This window comes from Castor canadensis, chromosome 12 (assembly GCF_047511655.1).
Source record: "Castor canadensis chromosome 12, mCasCan1.hap1v2, whole genome shotgun sequence".
Taxonomy (NCBI): domain Eukaryota; kingdom Metazoa; phylum Chordata; class Mammalia; order Rodentia; family Castoridae; genus Castor; species Castor canadensis.
In genome coordinates, this window is record NC_133397.1 from 53,337,266 (window position 1) to 53,358,419 (window position 21,154).

Below are 21,154 nucleotides of genomic sequence, written 5' to 3' on the forward strand. Positions count from 1 at the left end.
AAATCACGACTAAACCAGAATTCTACAAAGAAACATCTACCTAACCATCACTTTCTTAAATGAGAATGTAGACACATTCTCCACCATTTTAATATCATGAATTTTAATTAATATTTTTAAAAGAGAGAAATTAGCAAGAATTAACTCTCAGAAAAACTATTTGAATTTCCCTGATTGTTTAGATCTTAACATGACTGTTTATTGAGAATCTACCATAAGGCAGAAGTGAGGATTTAGTGATTTGAAGTCACCCTGGGCAAATAGTTCGAGACCCTATCCTGAAGGAAATAAACAAAAAAACCATCACACACACACACAAATGAATGGCAGAGTGGCTCAAAGTGTAGGCCCTCAGTTCGAATCCCACTACTTAAAAAAAAAAAAAAAAAAACCAAACCCACAAAACTGTGTTGGTGGAATGGCTCAAGAGGTAGCAAGAAGTAGACCACCTGCCTAGCAAGTCTGAGGCTCTGAGTTCAAATCCCAGTCCTGCCACCCTCCCCCACCAAATCAAAACATCTCTTACTTACCATCTGTGGATCATTGGACCGGCTCACCCAACCTGATATTAATTTTAAAGTTTCCCTTTTTACTGTTCGCATACTTCTAATCAATGGTTGCTTTGTAACCATTTCACCTAAAAAGTAAGAATCTGGTTTAACAATGACAGTGGTCCTAAGGTATACTTCAGATGCCGTTAGTTTGCATTTATCATTAAAATGCTAACTACACATAAAATTCATAGGGAAAGTAAGTTTTTAAGACTACTAAGAGTAGAGGGTTGTGATAGATTAAATGCAGGGCCTTCTGACTTCCAAAAAAGCATTCTACCACTGAACTATACCCAATCCCAAGACTAATCTTAAAAGGGACAGCTCAAGGGGTAGAGCATCTGCGTAGCAATCAGGAGTCCCTGAGTTCAAATCCTAGTACTGCCTCCCGGAAAAAAGGAAAAAATGAATACAGTTGTTTAGAAATGCCTTGGGTTGTCTGTCCCTTGGGAATCCCAGACTGTTTTAAACCTGTGAGAAATACTGAAAGTATGACCTTCTCAGTATTGGAAGGAGAGAAATGTTTGCTAAAATGCATAGACACCTACCATTAGCTTGGATAGCTGCAGAAATATTTTCACTGAGGCACTTGTATACATTAAGCATATCTAAATAAATTCTTCCAAGCTGAATTACAAAGGGATGCCCAACAGCTTTGCAGGCTCTCACATTTGTTTTTAATATACTACCAAGCTGCTTGACTGTTTCAGGATCTTTTAGTATATCCACATTCTGGGAAGAAAGAAACAGATTCCATTTATCATGTAATTACTTAGCAAGATTAAAACAACACCTCTCATACCCCAAACCACCATCCTATTTGTAATACTAAATAGTAAAAGCAAACCCACAAGACCAGCTCTGATGGGTATAGCTCAGCAGTAGAGCATGTGCTCAATCACCAGCACCCAAATTAATGTAAAATTTTTTCTACCTATACCTACCTAAAAATGGAATGAATTCTTTTAAGATTAAAAAACCCAAAAAAACTTACTATATAACTTTGCAAAACCATGCATAAAAGCACTTGTGAGGCATGCACATCAAAAATAGATTACTACTATAAATAACAGTCCTGTTCAACCCCACTATAACCTTAAGAAAAAAATTGTAAAACGTACTTTGGTTGCCTGCTGGATTATACTATCCCACACTTGATTAGGGAGTAGCATGTATTTTTCTATCAAATGCTCTTGGACTGTTTGGTCTGTTTGAGCACCAATCATGTATCCAACGGCTTCATAAAATGTATGAACCTATTTTAAAAAGAAGACATTCTAGTAAGGAAAAAAAAGCAATTTACAAACATACTAAAACTGATTCTGTTATCAAGGCCAAAAAGCTAGTAATAATCTTTTGGTTAAGTTGCTGCCTTACTATGTAAATTTTAACCACTTGAATTGAACCCAAAAATGGTACTCTATTGCCATTAGTAAGTTCTGCTTAACGTAGTCTTTACTTTCTAAAAATAGTATGCTCAGTCCTTCACATACCTGCTGTGGCTGAAGATCACAAATAATAGTGTTGATGTTGTTTAAAATTTCATCAATAAAGGGCATTACTTCTCCCACTTGAACCTGAACAAAATGCCTACGACATTTTTGAGCTATTTTAATGAAAGTATCACAAGCCATGTCCTGGACTCCATCATGGGTCTCTAACAAGACAAAAACAGTTACCTATTTTGTTCACAAAAAAAATAAAAAACAAACTAAAATACATTAAAGAAGAATTTACCATGCATGAATTCAAACAGCTTATTAACTACTGTCTTCAGAAATTTCCAGTGAGCTCTCAAAAATCTTGGATATTGACCTACTATGTACATGATATTTGATGCAATAATGGCTTTATTATCTTTTCCTCTTTTCTGTTCACATAATCCTAATAGATCCTGCAAAATGAAACAAATTTTGGTCATTAACCTTAACAAAATATGCTTATCTAATGGTTCTACTTCATACAGATCTAGGACGTACCTTTATAACAGTAACCAGAAATCGTTTTTCATCCTCCTCATGCATTGCTCCACTAATGGAGCCTATTGCCCAACACAATGTATTCAAATTTTTCCATGACCATTCTGTACCATTCACCTGATTGTGAAGTTTCTCAGTCATTATTCTTTCTGTATCTATATAATCCAGATGAGTAAGATAAACTACAAAGAAAAAGATGTTTTAATGCAAACCTTAACAAGCATGAGAATAAGTTTATTAATAAACACAGCTACTTAAAGTTGTCTGCCAAATATAGTGCTTTGCCTAAAAGTTATTCCCAGCCACAAATAAGTTGTTCACAAACGTAAAGACCAAGTTAACTTACCTAATGTTTCTCTCATATTCTTATACAAATTTATGGAATCTGTATCCTTCATGAATTCTCGAACAACTTCTCCCTGATCATTTTCTACAACCAGTACTTCCTCTGGTTTAGCCATTCGACTAACCATCAACAAACGGACCTATTTATCAAGAAAAATCTGTTAAGACATCTGAAACCACCTACACCAAATGTATAATGAGGCAGTATACTTTTTGTGTGTGTATATGGGGGAATATACTTAAGGCATGTATTTACACTTTTACCATACTTTATAAAATTATTCTGACAAAATTTAAATATTTAAAATACAACACTACAACAACCCTGGTTTTCAAAACACTTTAACAACACTGTTATGCAACTAAAGTACAATCAACTTTTGTTTTACAAGTTTCCTGTGTTTCAGCAGACTGTCAGGTAACCAATGAATTTACATTTCCAACTGATCATGATGCTGAGACAAGAACCACACTTTTGACAACTGCTGCTACTAAAATCACTCTTTTCCTAGTCTAGTTTTCAACATTCATTGAGAAGTTGTAGGATTCTTTTGGTAGCTCATTAATTTAAATACATGTGCCAATTCATTTGTAACTACTCCTCAAAATTACAGTAATCAAGAACAGTATTCACTCAACCAGTTTATAGTTGTTACCTTTGATAATACAGGCAAATATAGCTGTCTCCTGGGAGGGACATCAAAATGTTGACTTCCAGATAGCAATGGAGAAGCAGATGTAGAAAATGGGCTCTCTCTGTAGAGTTCAGCTGCCAAATGATTCCAGTACTCAAGACAAATCTTAAAGATTTCAGTTTCTTCCACTTCAGATACCAACAACATATAATGAAGGGCCTACAAGGAACACCAACAACATTAAAATAATAAACTTGCTAACAAAACTCCAAGCTGCCCCTTACTTGCCACTTTATAGTTTTTACTACTACTTTTGTTTTCAGCGAAACAGGGGTTTGAAATCTGGGCCTTGGCCTTGCCAGGCGAGCATTCTACTAGTTGAGCCACACCACTAGCCCCGATTTTTTAATTTCTTTGTCAAACAGCATCTCACTATGCAGCCCAGGGTAACTTTTCCTGCCTCAGTTTCCAAAGTGCTGAGATTACAGTTGTGTAATCTGAGCCATGCCTCCAGTCTTTTTAGCCTTAGTTCTATTTAGGATGGGTTCTTGTGTTTTTTTATAAGGCCAACCTCATATTGTGGTTTCCTACTCACATCTCTTGTATACCTGGTATTAGAGACATGTACTACCACACCTGGCTTGTTATGAGATAAGGTAACTTGTCCTGCCCATACTGGCATTCAACATTAATCCTCCTATCTCTGCATCTGAAGTAATGAGGATTACAGTTGTAAGCCAATAAATACATTATTTAAATCAAATCTATTAGAAAGGCCTTTGGTATTAACCCAAACGTGAAAATAACCACGTTGATCATCAATGAATGGATAAACCAAATGTGCTATACTCACAGCAGAATATTCAATAATAAAAAATGAAGATATAGGGTACAAAAGTATTATACTGAAAACACCATGCTAATGGCAAGACACATATATGTATTATTTCTATGAAATAACTAGACTAGGTAAGCCTATGGACATAGAAAACAGAAGCAGGGTGCCTGTAATTACAAGCTCATGCCTGTAATCCTACATATTCAAGAGACAGAAATCAGGAGGATCGCGGCCGGAAGCCAGCCTGGGTAAACAAACAGGTCATGAGCTCCTATCTTGAAAATAATCCCCCACATCCCCCAAAAAGCAAAATAGTACTCTCTGGGGACTAAGAGGGTGAATGGAATGGACCAAGGACAGCGTCACAGATACAGTTTCTTTAGAGATGAAAATGCTTTGTAAACAGTTTACTGCTCATTTTATAAAATTCTGAACCTACTAAAATACCAGTGAATCAGTTTTTTCTTTTTTGGTGGGACTATGGTTTGAACTCAAGGCTTCAAGCTTGCCAAGCAGCACTTGAGCCACAACTCCAGTCCATTTTGTCCTGGTTATTTTGGACGTGAGATCTCTAGAACTATTTGTCTGGCTGGCCTGGAACAGAAATCTTATTGATCTCAGCCTCCTAAGTAGCTAGGATTACAGGTGTAAGGCACTGATGCCCAGCTTGAATTGTGTACTTTTAAATAGATAAATTTATGTGAATTTCACCTCAATTACTTAAAAAGTTCTGGGACTTCTCATCTTACAAATAAACAGCACATGGAATAGCCTTTATGAATCTAATTTTATTGTGAAACAGGGTGTTGCTATGAGCCCTAGACTGGCCTGGAAGTCATGATCTTCCTGCTTCTTTTTCCTAGCAGCTAGAATCCCAGGTGTGTACTCCCATGCCTGGCAGGAAATCTAATTTTGATTATAAAATTTTAGTCCTAGCTTTATGTAGAACACACCAGATTAAGAGTTTATAACTAACTTAGGATAGATGACCCATAACGCACAGGTAAGAAAGAAATTTCAGAAGATACATACATTTTAGAAGACACATGTTAAAAGAGTCCTTATTATGCAGAACTTCAAGAACCAAGGTTCCACAAAGCCTACCTCCATGAGCGTTTCCCTGAGATTTAGTCTTTTTTCTATAAGTTGACCATGTTCCTTAAGAAAGGTGCAGAGAAATAAACTGAGATTTTGAATAAAGTTCTGTTCATCATCTTTTCCATTTGAGTACGCAAGTCGAATGTTAGTATTTAAAGGAAGCATCTGTAAAATTGAAAAGAGAACTGTAATCTACATTTTATAAGAGCAACAAGATATTATTTTAATCTCTAAGATGCCAACCTCAATTTGACAATATTAACCACATGAAGTACTACTCTTAGGTCTGTTTTACTATTTTTTTTCTTTCTTTATAACCTAGATTTTGACTTTTCAAAGGAAAGAAGGGAGAGCAAGGAGAGGTCTGGGGGGAGTAACTCAAATGGTAGGTGTCAAATGGGAAGCTAAGCTCATATATTTGTGGCGGGGGGGGAGGACAAAGAAAGAAAGAAAAGGACTTTCCTGTATTACATTCTTTGAATTTTTCCCTGTTATCAGACTTTACCTAAGTCAGCAATATTAAAAATATAAAAATACTCAATTCATTCAGACTACAAACAAGCAGTAACATAGCATTATGATTAACTTCCTAGATTACTCCCCAGATAATTAAACAAAGTAGGGCTGAAAACAATTAGTTTGCATTATCGAGAGTTCTGAGTTCCCAGGTTTCCAAACCTGTTGCCTAGGATCTTTCTATAGAAAGAGACTATCGTGATACTCCCCAAACCCTGATTTCAAAAAATTTTCAGAGGGTTCATAAAATTTCCAGGCTATTTATTTTATATAGTTTATATTATGGCTTATCTATAATACATTGTGCTAAAATAGTTGAACCCGAACCCACTTTTGCACTTAGGTTCTCACACTTACTAGGCAAGTGCTCTACCACTTTAGTCATTTCACCAGCCATTTTCTGTACTGGGTATTTTCAAGATAGGGTCTTGTGAACTAGTTACCCAGGATGGCTTTGAACCTCCATTCTCCTGATCTCAGACTCCAGAATAGCTAGGATTAAAGGCATGAACCACCAGCACCTGGCTGAACCCATCCTTTTTTAAGGCATTAAATTGTTAAATTTTCAGGATACTTATACATTACCTGTTTTAGCTGCATCATTGTCAGTGTAAATAGTGTTACAAATTGTTCTTCATATTGGCTTACACTCACACCTGCAATCTCAGTGAGGCACTTTAGAGAGACATTTCGAAACATTGGAACATTCAGGAACTATTTTTTTAAAAAAGGGAAAGCATAAAATTAGATGGTATGAAATAACATCAAATTTACAAAGAGTGATAAAGTTAACAATCATGAACACAAGGATACAAGCCAAAAACAGGTTTAGTGGGTGATGTTTTATTCTGCATATGTATGTCAAAGAAAATTCAAAATCTACCAATACACAATAAATGCTTTAGAAACACAATATGCTTTATTTTATAACTGAACCCAGGGATTCACACATGCTAGGGAAGCACTCTACCACTTCTGTTTGTATTTTGTTTCTGAGATAGGGTCTGATGAACTTTGCTCAGGTCTGGGGTGATCCCCTTTCCTCGGCCTCCCAAGAAACTAGAATTACAGACATGGGTCATTATACCCAGCTACATTATACTTTCTTTTTTTTTTTGTTCGTGGGACTGGAGTTTGAATTCAAGATTTTGCACTTGCAAAGCAATGGGCCACACCTCCAGTCCATTTTGCTCTGGTTATATTTGGAGATGGATCCTCATGAACTTTTTGCCCAAACTGGCCTTGAACAGCAATCCTCCCCATCTCAGCCTCCTAAGAAGCAAGGATTACAGGTGGATGTGTTAACAGTAACTTTCACAGGACCTACTAGATGACTTTTAAGGATACCATGTTTTCTGTGTAGTAACATGTTCCAGTGCTTTTGATGTTTAGGATTTGAAGAGATAGTTAACATACTAGGATCAGTAAAAGTATGGGAAAGTTTGCTCTTTTATGTTCTATTACTGCGAGGTTATATAAATAGCGTATCATTCATAGATATAGTGAGTATTAAGTCTTAAAAATGAGAGCCAGGTAAGGCGGTATTTACCTGTTATTTCATTATTTCAAGGTTGAGAGGTGGTTAGGAAGCTCAAGGTCAGTCTGGGCTACACAGTCAACAGTACCCAAACTACCAATACTATCTACTGAGGAGGAATTTTTCACCCTTGCCATATCTGGACAAGTGTTCTAATGCTTAACTAAATTTGCACCCTTGGTTTGGAGACAGGGTTCCAACTATGTAGTTCAGGTTGACCCCAGGATTGTCTCAAACATGATTCTCCTTTGTCTGCTTCCCCAGTGTACCATGCCTACCCAATGCCACCATATCTGGACTAGAATCATAGGATTTTAATATGCATGACAAACAATTACTAGCTCTGAACTATGGAAAAATTCTTCTGTGTAGTTTCCTCATCATCTCAGAAAACTAAGATGATGGCTATGCGTTTTCTATAAGGGAAGCAGTTCAAGACTAAAGATATGACTATCCAGTGGCAAATAATTGTAAAGTATTCACTTTACCTTATAAATTAATGTGCTGATTAACTTTGTCTCAAAAATATATCCCAGGGGAATCCAGTTCAGAAACCTCAGCAGTGTTTCTAAGGTTGCATGTACAAGTGGAGCATTTTGAGAATTTTCCTGGGAACAAAACCATCTATAAGTAATTATTCTCCTCTAATTGTTAATTTTAAAAATTAAATTAAAAGCACTTACCATCACAAACTGACACAGTTGAAATATCTGTGAGAACTCATTGCACATGCTAATGAAAAAAAAAGTTCAGACTTAGAAGACACAGGAATAATTATTTACACACTAAAAGTAACAATTAAAAAGTCAAGCATGGTAGCACATGCACCTGTATTTCCACTACTATAGAGGGTGAGGCAGGAGAATCATGAGTTCGAGTCAGCCAGAGCTAAATAGTAAAATTCTGTCTTGAAAACGACAAAACATTTAAAAACTTTCAACAGATAGACCACCAAAGAGATAACTTCTATTTGAACACATGTAAAATATCAGTTAATTCAGTAACAGCTAGGAAGCCATTAAAACTACATTCAGAATCAAGAGTTGTGGTAGATGCTTGTGATCCCAGCACTTGGGACACTGAAACAGAAGGACCAAGAGTTTGAGGCTAGCCTGGGATAGTTAGTAACTCCCTGCCTCAAAAAGCTACAAACACTTTCTTAAACGTTACTGAGCACAGTTCATTAAATACAGTAAACCTTCCTTATTTGTTAAACATGGTTTTAGTCAAGCATGACAAAAAAAAAAAAAAAAAAAAAATCACTTGTAAAGAAAATTTTAAATTTTCCTGTTCAAGAGCTGGCGAAGTATCTCAAGTGGTAGAGTGCCTGCCTAGTAAGCATGAGGTCACGAGTTCAAACCCCCATACTAGGAAAAAAAAAAAAAATTTCCCTGTGCATATTACCAGCTCAGTTGATGCCAAGCTCTTAGTTATCCCATATTACTATTGCCAGTTATGTTTCAATTGGTGCCATGCCCTTAAATTTATGAAAAATAAGCCTCCCCAAAAGCAAATATTAGCCCAAAAGCAAAAGTTATGGTAATTCTCCCCAAGAAAATAGGATATGCAATGTACTTAAGTGAAAATTTTAGATTTGTTTAAAGGCAGATATCAGGTAGTGTTTATGGGAAAAATAAATCAAGCATTGGCAGCACAGAACTGAATTCTATGCACAATGAGCACTGGTGGTTTTTCTTCAATGGCAGTCTTCTTTGGCACCATATATCTGGGTATCAGTTGGTCTACTATATTTACAATTTACCCCCAATTTTCTTGAAATAATCTGAAAAACTAATTTAAGAAACTCTAAGACATAATTATTACTTACCTGTCTTTTAAATGCTTAGCTTTCACTTGGGTTATCTGTCCACTAGAGAAATCAAATACTTCTTCACTCAAGAGTTTGAGAATCACCATATTATTTTGACAAAGACTTTCACTGGTCCTACTTGCTCCAACAATGTCACTGATAAAAGTTGGCCAATGCTTGGGCCATTCTTGTTTAAGTATCTAAAAAAAAGACATGAAATGTTAACTTTATTTCCCTTCTCAAAGGCAATAAAACAACTTCAAAGAAACTGCATTATAATAACCAAGAGTAAATTATCAATCACTTTTCTTTTTTTCCTCCTTTATTAACGGCACTTTCTATACCAAACACACTGGGTAGAAAATAAAATACAGATAGCTGTCTGCCTTTAACACATTACAACCCCATTCAATTATCCTAACTAATGGTTTTATCTGGTACCAAAGTGCACGCGTATCAATATTTGTCATTGGTGTTAAATTATCCCAGTGACTTGAAGATCTAAGACTAAATGGTAGAAGGTAATAGGTTAGGAAGACAGATTTCAGGACTGATAGTAGAGTGCTTGTGACCTTCTAGGGTCAATCCCCAGCACCAGAAAAACAAGATTTATGTTGTCGAGAATCTGAGCTTTGGATTTTTAATTTTCTGTAGTGCTGCTGGTTCAAACAAGGGACTTACGCAGATAAGCTAAGCAATGTACCAATGAACTATGCCTCCAGCCTGTTTGTCTTGAATCATAGTAGGGTTTGGAGACACACATTTTAAAGAAGGTATGTATTCGTGACTGAAGAATCTTTTCACTAAAACCTATTGGACTACATTTTAGGTTTATAAGTTTGGACTATGCCACAAACCAGGGGTTTTCTAGACATTCTCTGATAGGACCTGTTAAGTGGCAGTAATTATTGTCTCTGGAAGAAAAAACATGTGACACAATACTAGAGAAAATAGGTCAGTATAAAAAAAATTTCTAAATTTAGACTATACACAAAGTTTAAAAAGACTCCATGGAGATCAATTAGAATGATGCAGAAAAACAAGGAAATACAGGAATTAGGATGAATATGGGCCACACACACACAAAAAAATGCACAGTAGAGGGTAAGTGAGAAATCTAAAACAATCCAAGAATAAAAAGAAATGTATGATGGACCCTAATGTCCAGTTTAATTCATACTGGATCCATTTAATTGATGAATTTACAGTATTTGATGAACCCTATTCTACAGCAAACTAATCATTTAAAATATTAACCAGTCAGAGGTCTGTGGCTCACACCTGTTATACTAGCTACTTCGGAGGTCCAGATCAGGAGGATTGTGGTTTCATGCCAGCCCAGGCAAATAGTTTTTGAAAACCCATTTCCAAAATAACCACATCAAAATGGACAGGAGGTGTGGCTTAAGTGGTAGAACGTCTACTTTGTATGCTTCCCAAGTTCAAATAGTCAACCAAGTAGACTATAACTAATTGCAATTGTTGTTAGACTACTATCACTGTTTCTACAAGGTACTAGTCTACTTTATTTGACAAAGCAGGTTTGAAGATTACGTTCAAACAATAAATATAGAAACAATTCTTTTGAGGTAGATTGTAAAGTTAAAGCTTACCTGAACAAGAATCATATTCAATTTCCCAATGTACACTTTTTCCTTCTAAGAAAAAGAAAACAAAGTCAGATTAAATGAGAGACTAAATCATACACTAACAAAATGTTTTGGTATTAAAAAGGACAGGAAAGTAAAACACATCCTGTCCAGGGGTGGGTATCAGTGGGAGGGCATTAGGAAAGCATGAAGGAGGGCAAATATGGCAGAAGTACTTTCTATTCATGTATGAAAAAAGACCAATGAAAAGCTGTTGAAATTATTCTAAGAAAGGAGGAAGTGGAATGAATGAGAAAGATGGAGGTGAATCTCACTAAGATATACTATGATCAATTACGTAAATGTTACAGTGTCCCCCTATGCAACTATAATATGCTAATATTTAAAAAGTCTGATAAAAAAGAGAGCCCAAAGTAGATGTTCCTAGGAAACTAGTATTGTTATACTACAAATGAACACGTTTGCGTGTCTATTATAGAAGCATATTACACTCAAGATAAAATATTTAAATCATTTTGCAATCTCAACAATCTCCAAAAAGGCCTTCTTACCTCTACACACGTTGGGTCAGATGACGTCTTGATAATGAGGCCAACAACGTATTTTTTTATTCCTGTTAAAAAAATTTTCACACAATGAATAAAAATTTAAAACCCCTTGTACCATGCTAACAGGTCTTCAGGACAGGGAAAAGCAGAGTAATCACTAAGTCAAATAACAGGCTCCAATGAAATCACCTATGCTGGCATTTAAAAAAATTGCCAATTATGGCTAGAGACCTTGGTCAGTAACAGAATGCTTGCCCAGTATGTGCAAAACCCTGAGATTATCAACCCTGTACAAGGAAGAAAAAAAAAGCACATGGAATTTAGTGTACAATTATTCTTATTTTTATTTTTTTTGGATCTTTGTTAAGTATTTTTTGGAAACAAGATTTTGCTATAACCCAGGCAGGAGCTGAGATTATAGTGATGCACTACCATGCCCAGTTTTGATACAATACAGGCCTAAAAATTGTTATCTTCTGGATTGGAGGTGCAGCTCAAATGGTAGAGTGTCTGCTAGCAATAGCAAGCATTAAAACTTGAGTTCAAATCCCAGTACAAGCAAAAAGAAAAAAAATTTTTATAACCACCTTCTAAGATATCCTTCAGTTTTACAGCAATCAAAAAAATACAACCTATAGTTTTTAAATGAAAAAATGCTTCAAAGAACCAACTAATATGTAGTTTGGTTGAATATAGCTACACTTTTTAAGCATTAATATTTTTATAAAATATTTATAAATCAAGAACAGATGGATTCATTTAAGATAATACTTGAAAGCACTGTTAACTTTTTCTTTCTACAATGTAGGAGCAAAGATTTTGTTTTTAATGCTCTTTACCTAAGGATACCTACATAGAATTGAAATATTGTACCTACATTAACATACCCAAAGGATCTGAGACAGCATCCCTAATTGAACAAATTAACATTTCATATGACATGGATTATTTATAATAGTCACATCTCTTTCATTTGGACATTGTCAACAAATGAGTTCTTAAAGATTTTCAATTTTCGGAGTCTTCTGAAATTTAATGTCAAGGCTCATTTAAACAATCCAGAACACTGGACCCAAATTTTCCTTGAGACGAAAATTGCTAAGAATGCTACCCATTAGAATTAGAAAGAAAAATAACCAACTTCAGGGCAACAAAATATGCCTGTGTGATTATAAAAGTATTTCAATATAGTAATTTGTTTTGTTTTGTTTTGTTTAGTGGTACTGAGGTTTTAAAGCAGGGCTTCAAGCTCTTAAAACCAGGTGCTGTACTGTTCTGATCCATATCTCCAGTCCATTTTGCTCAGGTTATCTTGGAGATGGGAACTATACGCTGACAAACCGTGATCCTCCCAATCTCAGCCTCTTGAACTAGCTAAGATTATAGGCACGAGCCATTGGCACCCGGTTTAATATAATAATCCTCATGAACTAAACTAGTAACACTCTTTTAGAGGTGCTCCCCCTCAATACTACTTGAAAATGCAATTTTTATTAACTATAAAAAAAAACTACCCATTTTCCTCAACGTCCCCAATAAAATCAAAACACATTTTAAAAAGTAAAATAATTATAGGCTAAAGACGTGGCTCAAGTTGTACACAGCCAGCCTAGTAAGTGTGAAACTGAGTTCAAACTCAGTACCACAAAAAAAAAAAAAACAAAACCCCAAAACAAGAAAGAACCTAAATACAGAAACCCTTTTGTGGAAAATCTTTACTAGAAATAAATCCCACTAAAAACTACTTACCAAATGAAAAACCTAATGATAAGTAATATCAATATATCCATTATGAGAACTGTCTGCCAAGTAGGAAGTTTTCTTAATGGATTGTTATCAAACACATAAAATCAATGTGTAAATGAAAAACATAACAATTTTAAAAAGTCGAGTCAACATTAGGCAAAGGCTGAAAAAAAAAAAAAATCCACTCTTTCAGACAAACCAATGGATAAACCATGAGGACAGGTTGGAGCAATGGCTCGAGTGATGGCGCACCTGCCTAACAAGTGAGGCCCTGAGCTCAAACCCCAGAAGCACCAAGAAAGAGGAGGAAGGCTGGGCGCTGTTAGCTCATGCCTGTAATGTAACTTCACAGGAGGCAGAGATCAGAGGATTGCAGTTCAAAGCCAGCCTGAGCAAATAGTTCACGAGACCCTATCTCAAAAAAACCCTTCATTAAAAAAGGGTGGGTGGAGTGGTTCAGGGTACAGGCCTTGAGTTCAAACCCCCATATTGCCTTTGAATTAAAGGTACACGTGTGCTCTCAGATTTATCCACAATTTCCCAAGGTCTATCAATTAAAATGAAAATGCAAAAAATAGGAAACTATTGGACACCATCGTAATCATCAGACACAAAGTTAAATATAAAGGATTAATGAAATACCAACATCATGTATCCCACCCCTTTGGTATGGCAGATCGTTAAGGAACTGAGATTTGTCACATATTAGGAGACTAAAATGACAATATAAAAATATAATACAGAACAGAGAAGACTTAGGGAAAAAAAACTTTTTAACAAGATGGGTAGTTCAGAAAATAGTAATTAGTCAATGTTGGTTTTGCTAACTGTGGCATAGCTTTGCAACTCAGTAGTATTAGAACAAACTGGGGATTTTTGGTGGTACTGAGATTTGAACTCAGGGCCATGCACTTGCTCTGTTGGTATTCCACCATGAGTCATACCCTGCCCCCCAGCCCTTAGGATAAACTTTTTGAAGGGTCTGTGGAAATTTACTCTGAAATTTTTCTGTAATTCTAAAATCGCTTCGAAACAATAAAGACTTTGTGGACACAAAATAGGTCTAGTTTTAATATCGTTTTTAAATCAAGGGAACTAGGAATCAATTTTACACAAAATTATACCTGTTAAGTCAACCTATGCAACAATGTCACCATTATAATAACACTTCACTAAAAATTATTTTCCGTGTGTCCTGTAAATTAAATCTAATCAAATAATTTTGGTAGTATTTACCCTTCTGTTCTTTAGAGATAAATTATCATCAATAAAACCCGTATCTGAGCCAGGTGCTGGTGGCTCATGCCTGTAATCCTAGCTACTCAGGAGGCAAAAAGAGAGCAAGAGGATCACGGCTCGAAGCCAGCCCAGGCAAATAGTTCTTGAGACCCTATCTTGGTAATTCCCAACACAAAACAGGACTGCAGGTGTGGCTCAAGTAACAGTGTCTGATTACCAAGTGGGAGGCCTTGAGTTCAAATCCCAGTACCACAAAGTATGTAAATCCCCTAAAACACCTAAACAAAAAAGAACGTCCCTCTGAAATTTTTTTTCTAACACACATTGTGATGTGTATTAAAAGAAAAAGTATCAGCCTACTCTCTGATTAAATAACTGACAATGCGGTATTGTACGAGATTTGGTACTTTAATGTACCACCAAGTATAAGACAATGTCTACTAATACTGCATGTAGTCTCTATTTAGAGTATGTAAGATGTGGAGGCTTTTCTCAGTCTCAATAGAATACAAAACAGAATCCAAGAGTTTCTTCAACTTTTCTGTTACCAATCTAATTAAAGCAACTATTCCTCCTTTCAGGTGCTTCTGAAACGGGACCAGTAGATGAGGTAGAGTAAAAAGGTTAACTACAAAAAAAATGAAATGAGTAGTTTTCCTTCAGTACCCACATGGAACTGGTTCCAGAATGTCCATGGAAACAAAATACACAGATGCTCAGGTCCCTTATAAAAAATGGTGCAGTATATTCACATAACGCACCCACATCCTCCCTTAAATCATCTCTAGAAACTTATAGTGCCTTACAAAATGTAAATATAGTAAACAGTTAATATAATATATTCCTAGGGCATAATGGCAAACAAATTCAGTATATTATCAGAATAGATGTAATTTTATTTGTTAATCTGCACTTTAGATGGGTTACAGTGGCTCAAGTGGTAAGAGCGCCTGTTTAGTAAGCACAAGGTCCCAAGTTAAAAACCCAGTACTGCCAGATAATAAGAAAAAAATCTGAGGCAGATACAGTGGCTCATGCCTGTAATTCTAGCAACTCAGGAGGCAGAGATCAGGAGGATCACCGCCAGCCCCGGCAAACAGTTCACAAGGCCCTATCTTGAAAAAATCCTTCATGTATAAACATACACACACACACAATTTTTTTAAGGGGGGAGGGCGTAGTGGCCTGGCAGAGTGGCTCAAAGTGTAGGCCCTGAGTTCAAACCCCAGTACCATGTGTGCACATACACATACACCCCCTGCAGTCTATTGAATCCACCAACACACAGACCAAGAACAGAGTGAATACAGTGGGTTGACTATAGTAAAAACTGGACGGTCCCTATAAACAGTCTCAATTTCATGTGATAAGTACTTCTACAGCCTCAAACATGATCTTAAATTTAACCAAAAATGATGGTGTCTCTTACTCTGTGACAAATGAACTGGTAACTTTCAACTACAACAATATTTCCAAGTTTCTTTTTTATTTTTTGGGTTTTGTTTTGTTTTTGAAACAAGGGACATGCTATGTAATCCTAGGCTCAAACTCTTCATTCCACCTGCCTCAGTCTCATGAGTGGATTATAAGTCTTGCCTGGCTATTAGCTTCATAAAACAAAGTACTAACTTTGTAAACTCCATGTTCAGTAAAAACTGTATTAATCCAAGATGATCTCTTTTCCAGTTATCTGAAAAGTTTATGTGAAGAACTTCTATTTATCCCAGTACCTAACACTTGAAAAGCTTACCAATGTGCTCAAGATTGTGTTCTCTACCAGGTGCTGATGGCTCATGCCTATAATCCTCTCTACTTGGAGGCAGAGATCAGAAGGACCAAGGTTTAAAGCCAACAAATAAGTGGCAATACCATTCTGGAAAAAACACCCATCACAAAAAAAGGGCTAGTGGAGTGGCTCAAGGGGTAAGGAGGCCTGCCTAGCAAGCATGAGGACCTGAGTTCAAAAAAGGATTGTGTTCACAGTGAAGGAAAACATTGTAGAATAGGGGTATAGCTCAGTAGTAGAGCACATGTTCGGCATGCCCAAGGTCCAAGGTTGGATTTCCCACTCAACCCTTGTAACTGAGCCCCAAAATCTGAAAGATAAAACTTGCTAACAGTTATTTGGAAAGTATTTTTTTAAAAATAGATCATTCACAAATAATTTATTCAAAACACAATATAGTATAATGTGGAAATGCCTAACATCATTGGAAGGCAGTTTATGATATGTAAATTTCTCAAATCCAAGGATTTATACATGTATTTTATAATTCAACTCTAATTTCAAAATGTCCTTGACAGTCCCATTTAAAATAAAAATATTGTTGCCTAGTGCCAGTGGCTCATGCTGGTAAACCCAACTACTTGGGAGGCCGAGATCAGGAGGATTATGATTTGAGGCCAGCCTGATGAAGTAGTTTGCAATACTCCATTTCCAAAAAATAACATAAGCAAAATGGACTTGGAAGTACAGCTCAAGAGGTAGAATGTGTGCTATCTAAACCTGAGTTCAAACCCAGTTCCACCACAAAATTTAATGTTGGGCTGGTTGTATTAACAGCTTAGTGGTATATGAGCTGCCATGCCATGTTCTGGTTTTGATTCACATCATCAAAAAAAGTAATGTCAATTACCAACTCAGCCAGGACCAGTGGCTCACTCATGTAATCTAGCTGCTTAGGAGGCAGAGATCAGAAGATCACAGTTCACAGCTAGCCTGGACAAAGGTTGAGACCCTATCACAAAAATACCCAATGAAACAATTACAGGTTGATGGCACAGCTCAAATGACAAGAGTGCCTGCCTACAAAGCATGAAGCCCTGGTTCAAACCCCAGTACTGATAGTCTCCCCACCCTCCCACAAAGGTAGCTGGGCAAAACAATGACTTAAAAGACACACATAATCTTTTAAGTCACACAGCAACAAAAATCATACCTCAGGAATGCCTTGCAAATACTAGCAAAATAATGACTGGGTAGAAGACATACATATATTACTGAACCTGATTTTCATATGAAGAGGAAGGATTCACTAAAATCCTTCAAAATATCAAGAACAAAGTTACTACTAATTACAACATACTATATCCCACATTTGTATTAAACTAAAAACTTTCAAAATTCAAGTCAAGTCATAAACATCTTACCCACTGATACTGTTAGAAAGTCTTTCAATATAGGACTCTGCTTAAAGAGAAAAATGTATTCCTGTAAAATTAATAAAACCTGAGAAGCTGCATATTCAAATTCCTTCTTGAGAATGGCTAATTTTATATACTGCAGAAAACAATACACTTTTGCCAAAAGTACACTACAGAGGTGTTGAAGGGATGGGTTCAATCCAGTCCCAACTACTATGAAATACTTGTATTTGCTTTCTTTACTTACACATCCAAAGGAATACAGAACATTGTTCTTGTCATTCAATGGAGTAATTGTGAGAACAAACAGCCATATGTGAAATAGCTAAATATAATTCTAAAGCAGGTGTGCTTAACCTAGGGCTCCCATAAATAGGCTAGAATCAAATTATAACTTATACCTGCATGGTTAAGTCATTTAAAGAAGAATGACTCTCTACATGGTTTTGTTGTTTTTTGGGACTTTTTGTTCCTTCTTTCTTTGAGACAGGGGCTCCCTGCACTGCCCAACCTTGCCTCTAACTCCTGGGCCAAAGCAACCTTCCTTCCTCAGCCTCCCAAGTACCTAAAACTTCAAGCTCATACCACAGCACCTGGGCTAACATTCATCACTGTTAAACAGGTACAGGCCTTAAACGGAAAAAGAACATAAAAAGACATGGGTTAGAGGCTTATAGCAGTGCTCTTCACTATAGCAAAATGAGGACGCCCCAAGCATCTAACAAAATGGAGTTTAAGTCTTTTTAAAAGAACAAAATTCTCATGCATGCTATAAATGCTGTAACATGTTCAAACCCTGAAAAATATGTGCTAAGGGAAATAATCCAGACACAGACACAGGACAGGTACTTTATATATGAAATACCTAAAATAGGGAAATTTATAGACAGAAGGTAGTAGAATAATGGTTTCCTGTGGATGGAGAGAGGTAATAGGAAGTTCTGTTTGTTTTTTTTCCCCCCCGTGGATGGAGAAAGGGTAATAGGAAGTTCTGTGTTTGTTCCCCTCCCCCCCCCAGTGCTGAGAATCAAACCCAGAGCCTCAAACATGCCAGGCAAACACTCTATCTCTAAGGTACACCCCAAACCTGAGTTATTTGTTCAATGGGTAGTTTCAATTTGGACTAATGAAAAAAACCTCTAGAGATAACAATATTTGCACAACCAAAAGTGTACTTCAATTAATGCCATAAATTGTACACTTGTAAAAAGGATAAAATGCTAAAGTTTCATACTTTAGTCACAAAAAATTATTAAAGATCCAGTAATTTTTTTCAGAAATAACAAAGTAATCAAGTATGTATGACCAAGCAAAACGTGGTGGCCCATACCTGTAATTCTAGCATTCATGAGGCTGAGGCAGCAGGATTCCAAATTCCACGTTAGCCTGTGCTACTTTAATAAACCCATCACAATAAATTTTTTAAAAAGTTTGCACAAAGACTGAACAAAACTCACGAGCCCTTTAAAAGTCTGTCTACAGGTGGTTCCGGTTTGTTTGGGTTTTTTTTTCTTGGTAGTACTGGGGTTTGAACTCAGGGCCTCACACTTGCAAGGCAGGTGCCCTACCACTTGAACCACTCCTATGAATTCGAAGTGATAATTAAGCACTAAAGTACAGGAAGTTTCATCTAACCAAGAGATCAAGTTATGTTCACGGGGTATAATGGTGTAGGCCTATAATTCCAGCTCCTTAAAAAAAAAAAAATCCCAGCTCCTGACAGTCTGAGACAGGAGGGCTCCCAGGTTCAAGGCCCAACAGGGCTAAACAGTGAGACCCTGCTTTGAAAATAAGTAACCACAAGTGTTAAGAAGTGCTGTCAACTGTTTACAATGCTGAAATGTAACCTAACACCTAGAAAATACTGTCATTTCTTTATTATCCTTTATTATCTCTTCACTGTATAATACAGGCAAAAAAATATAAAATAGGGATGCCTATCAACACTTGAGATCTGACTGATAAAGTGCTTCTGCACCCCTTACAAACATTATATTTCAGACTTTCCCATGGATTTTCTTTACAGTCTAAAAACTTAAAATATTAAAAACAAAACTTTAAAACATTAAGACTTAGCACAGTAATAAAAACAATGTGAACTGTCTCAGAGACGGTAAAGTGGATCAACGAACGGTACAGAAATACACTCACAAATTGCTAGTGGGAAGACAATACAACGATCAAAATATTCTTTCCAATAAACAGTTGAATACCATGTGCAAAGAAAATTAATCTTAGCGCTACCTCAAATCATATCAAAAAAATAAAACTGGGTAGACCTTGATGCAACAGCTTAAACTATAAAAAACCTAGAATGATGCCTGATAGGCAAAGATGACTATGACACAAAAAGTATGAGTCATAAAATGAGGGGAAGTCAATATTCAGTACTTTTGCTCTTCAGAAGACACCATTACAAAACTCAGTCGAAATACTGGCAAATACGTATTTGATATAATGCAAATAAGTATCTAAAATATAAAACTTTAGAAGGAAACAGGCCAATTAAAAATGTGCAATATTTGGGTGCCAGTGGCTTACACCTATAATCCTAGCTACTTGGGAGGCAGGCATCAGGACTATTGCAATTCGAATCCAGCCCAGGCAAAAAACAAGTTCCTATCTCAAAAATACCCAACAAACAACAACAACAAAAAGGGACTAGCATAGTGGCTCAAGTGGTAGAAAGCCTACTCTACCCCAATGCCACCAAAAAACAAACAAGAAGTACAATATAGTGACATGCCAACAAAGAACTTATCAGCCTCCCCTGAAAGGATATTGTAAAAAGATGCACAATAGCAATAATCATTAGGGAAATGGAAACTAAAATCACAACTTGTACACTATTATAGCTAGAACTGAAAACAATGACCATACCAAGGATCATTGAGGATGTAAAGCTTACTCACGTACTGATGACAATGTTAGATGATAGCCATTTACCTACCATATGATCCAGCTATTCTACTCTTAGCTAATCAAGTTGAGTGATGGCAAGCACATGGAAGAAGCCACGGTGAACAAGACAATCACAGGCAGATCTTCATTTCAGTGGGTTTCATATGCACAAGTCAAAATTCATTAAATTGTACACCTCATCTGACCTTAAATACAATATGGTCACTTAAGATTGAGTGACCATATTAGCTGTGTTCTTAAAAACATCATTAGAGCCAGGAGCCAGTGGCTCATGCATGTAATCCTAGCTACTAAGGAGTCAGAGATCAGGTGGATCATGGTTTGAAGGCACCCCTGGGCAAATAGTTCATAAGATCCTATCTCGAAAAACACCCAACACAAAAAAGGGCTGGTGGAGTAGCTCAAGTGGTAGTGCGCCTGCCTAGCACGCATGAGGTCCTAAATTCAAACCCCAATGCCACCAAAAAACAAAAACAAAAAGCTATGTGGTGCAAAAGTTGATTGTTAGCCCAATTAGGAAGTTACTTCAGAAATTTCAGTTAAGTTTCAGAATAGCATAGTTACTCAGATAAATGCATTATGGCTCATAAAAAGGCTGGCAACACAACATATTTTATTCACAAACAGAAACTAAAA

General features: G+C 36.4%; 1 protein-coding gene across 4 annotated transcripts in view; it reads right to left on the reverse strand.

Moving 5' to 3' along the window:
* The window catches only part of Xpo1 (exportin 1), a 45,034-nt gene that overhangs the window by 5,052 nt on the left and 18,828 nt on the right, over positions 1-21,154 (reverse strand). For all 4 annotated transcript variants that reach the window (XM_074049813.1, XM_074049814.1, XM_074049815.1 and 1 more), the window contains exons 5-19: positions 11,471-11,532; positions 10,923-10,967; positions 9,328-9,509; positions 8,183-8,231; positions 7,988-8,107; positions 6,548-6,676; positions 5,453-5,611; positions 3,532-3,729; positions 2,877-3,015; positions 2,531-2,712; positions 2,289-2,445; positions 2,045-2,208; positions 1,673-1,807; positions 1,100-1,283; positions 531-637 (exon numbers count right to left, since the gene is read on the reverse strand). In XM_074049813.1, the coding sequence (XP_073905914.1) occupies positions 531-637; positions 1,100-1,283; positions 1,673-1,807; positions 2,045-2,208; positions 2,289-2,445; positions 2,531-2,712; positions 2,877-3,015; positions 3,532-3,729; positions 5,453-5,611; positions 6,548-6,676; positions 7,988-8,107; positions 8,183-8,231; positions 9,328-9,509; positions 10,923-10,967; positions 11,471-11,532 (2,012 nt within the window). The remainder of the gene's footprint in view (positions 1-530; positions 638-1,099; positions 1,284-1,672; positions 1,808-2,044; positions 2,209-2,288; positions 2,446-2,530; positions 2,713-2,876; positions 3,016-3,531; positions 3,730-5,452; positions 5,612-6,547; positions 6,677-7,987; positions 8,108-8,182; positions 8,232-9,327; positions 9,510-10,922; positions 10,968-11,470; positions 11,533-21,154) is intronic.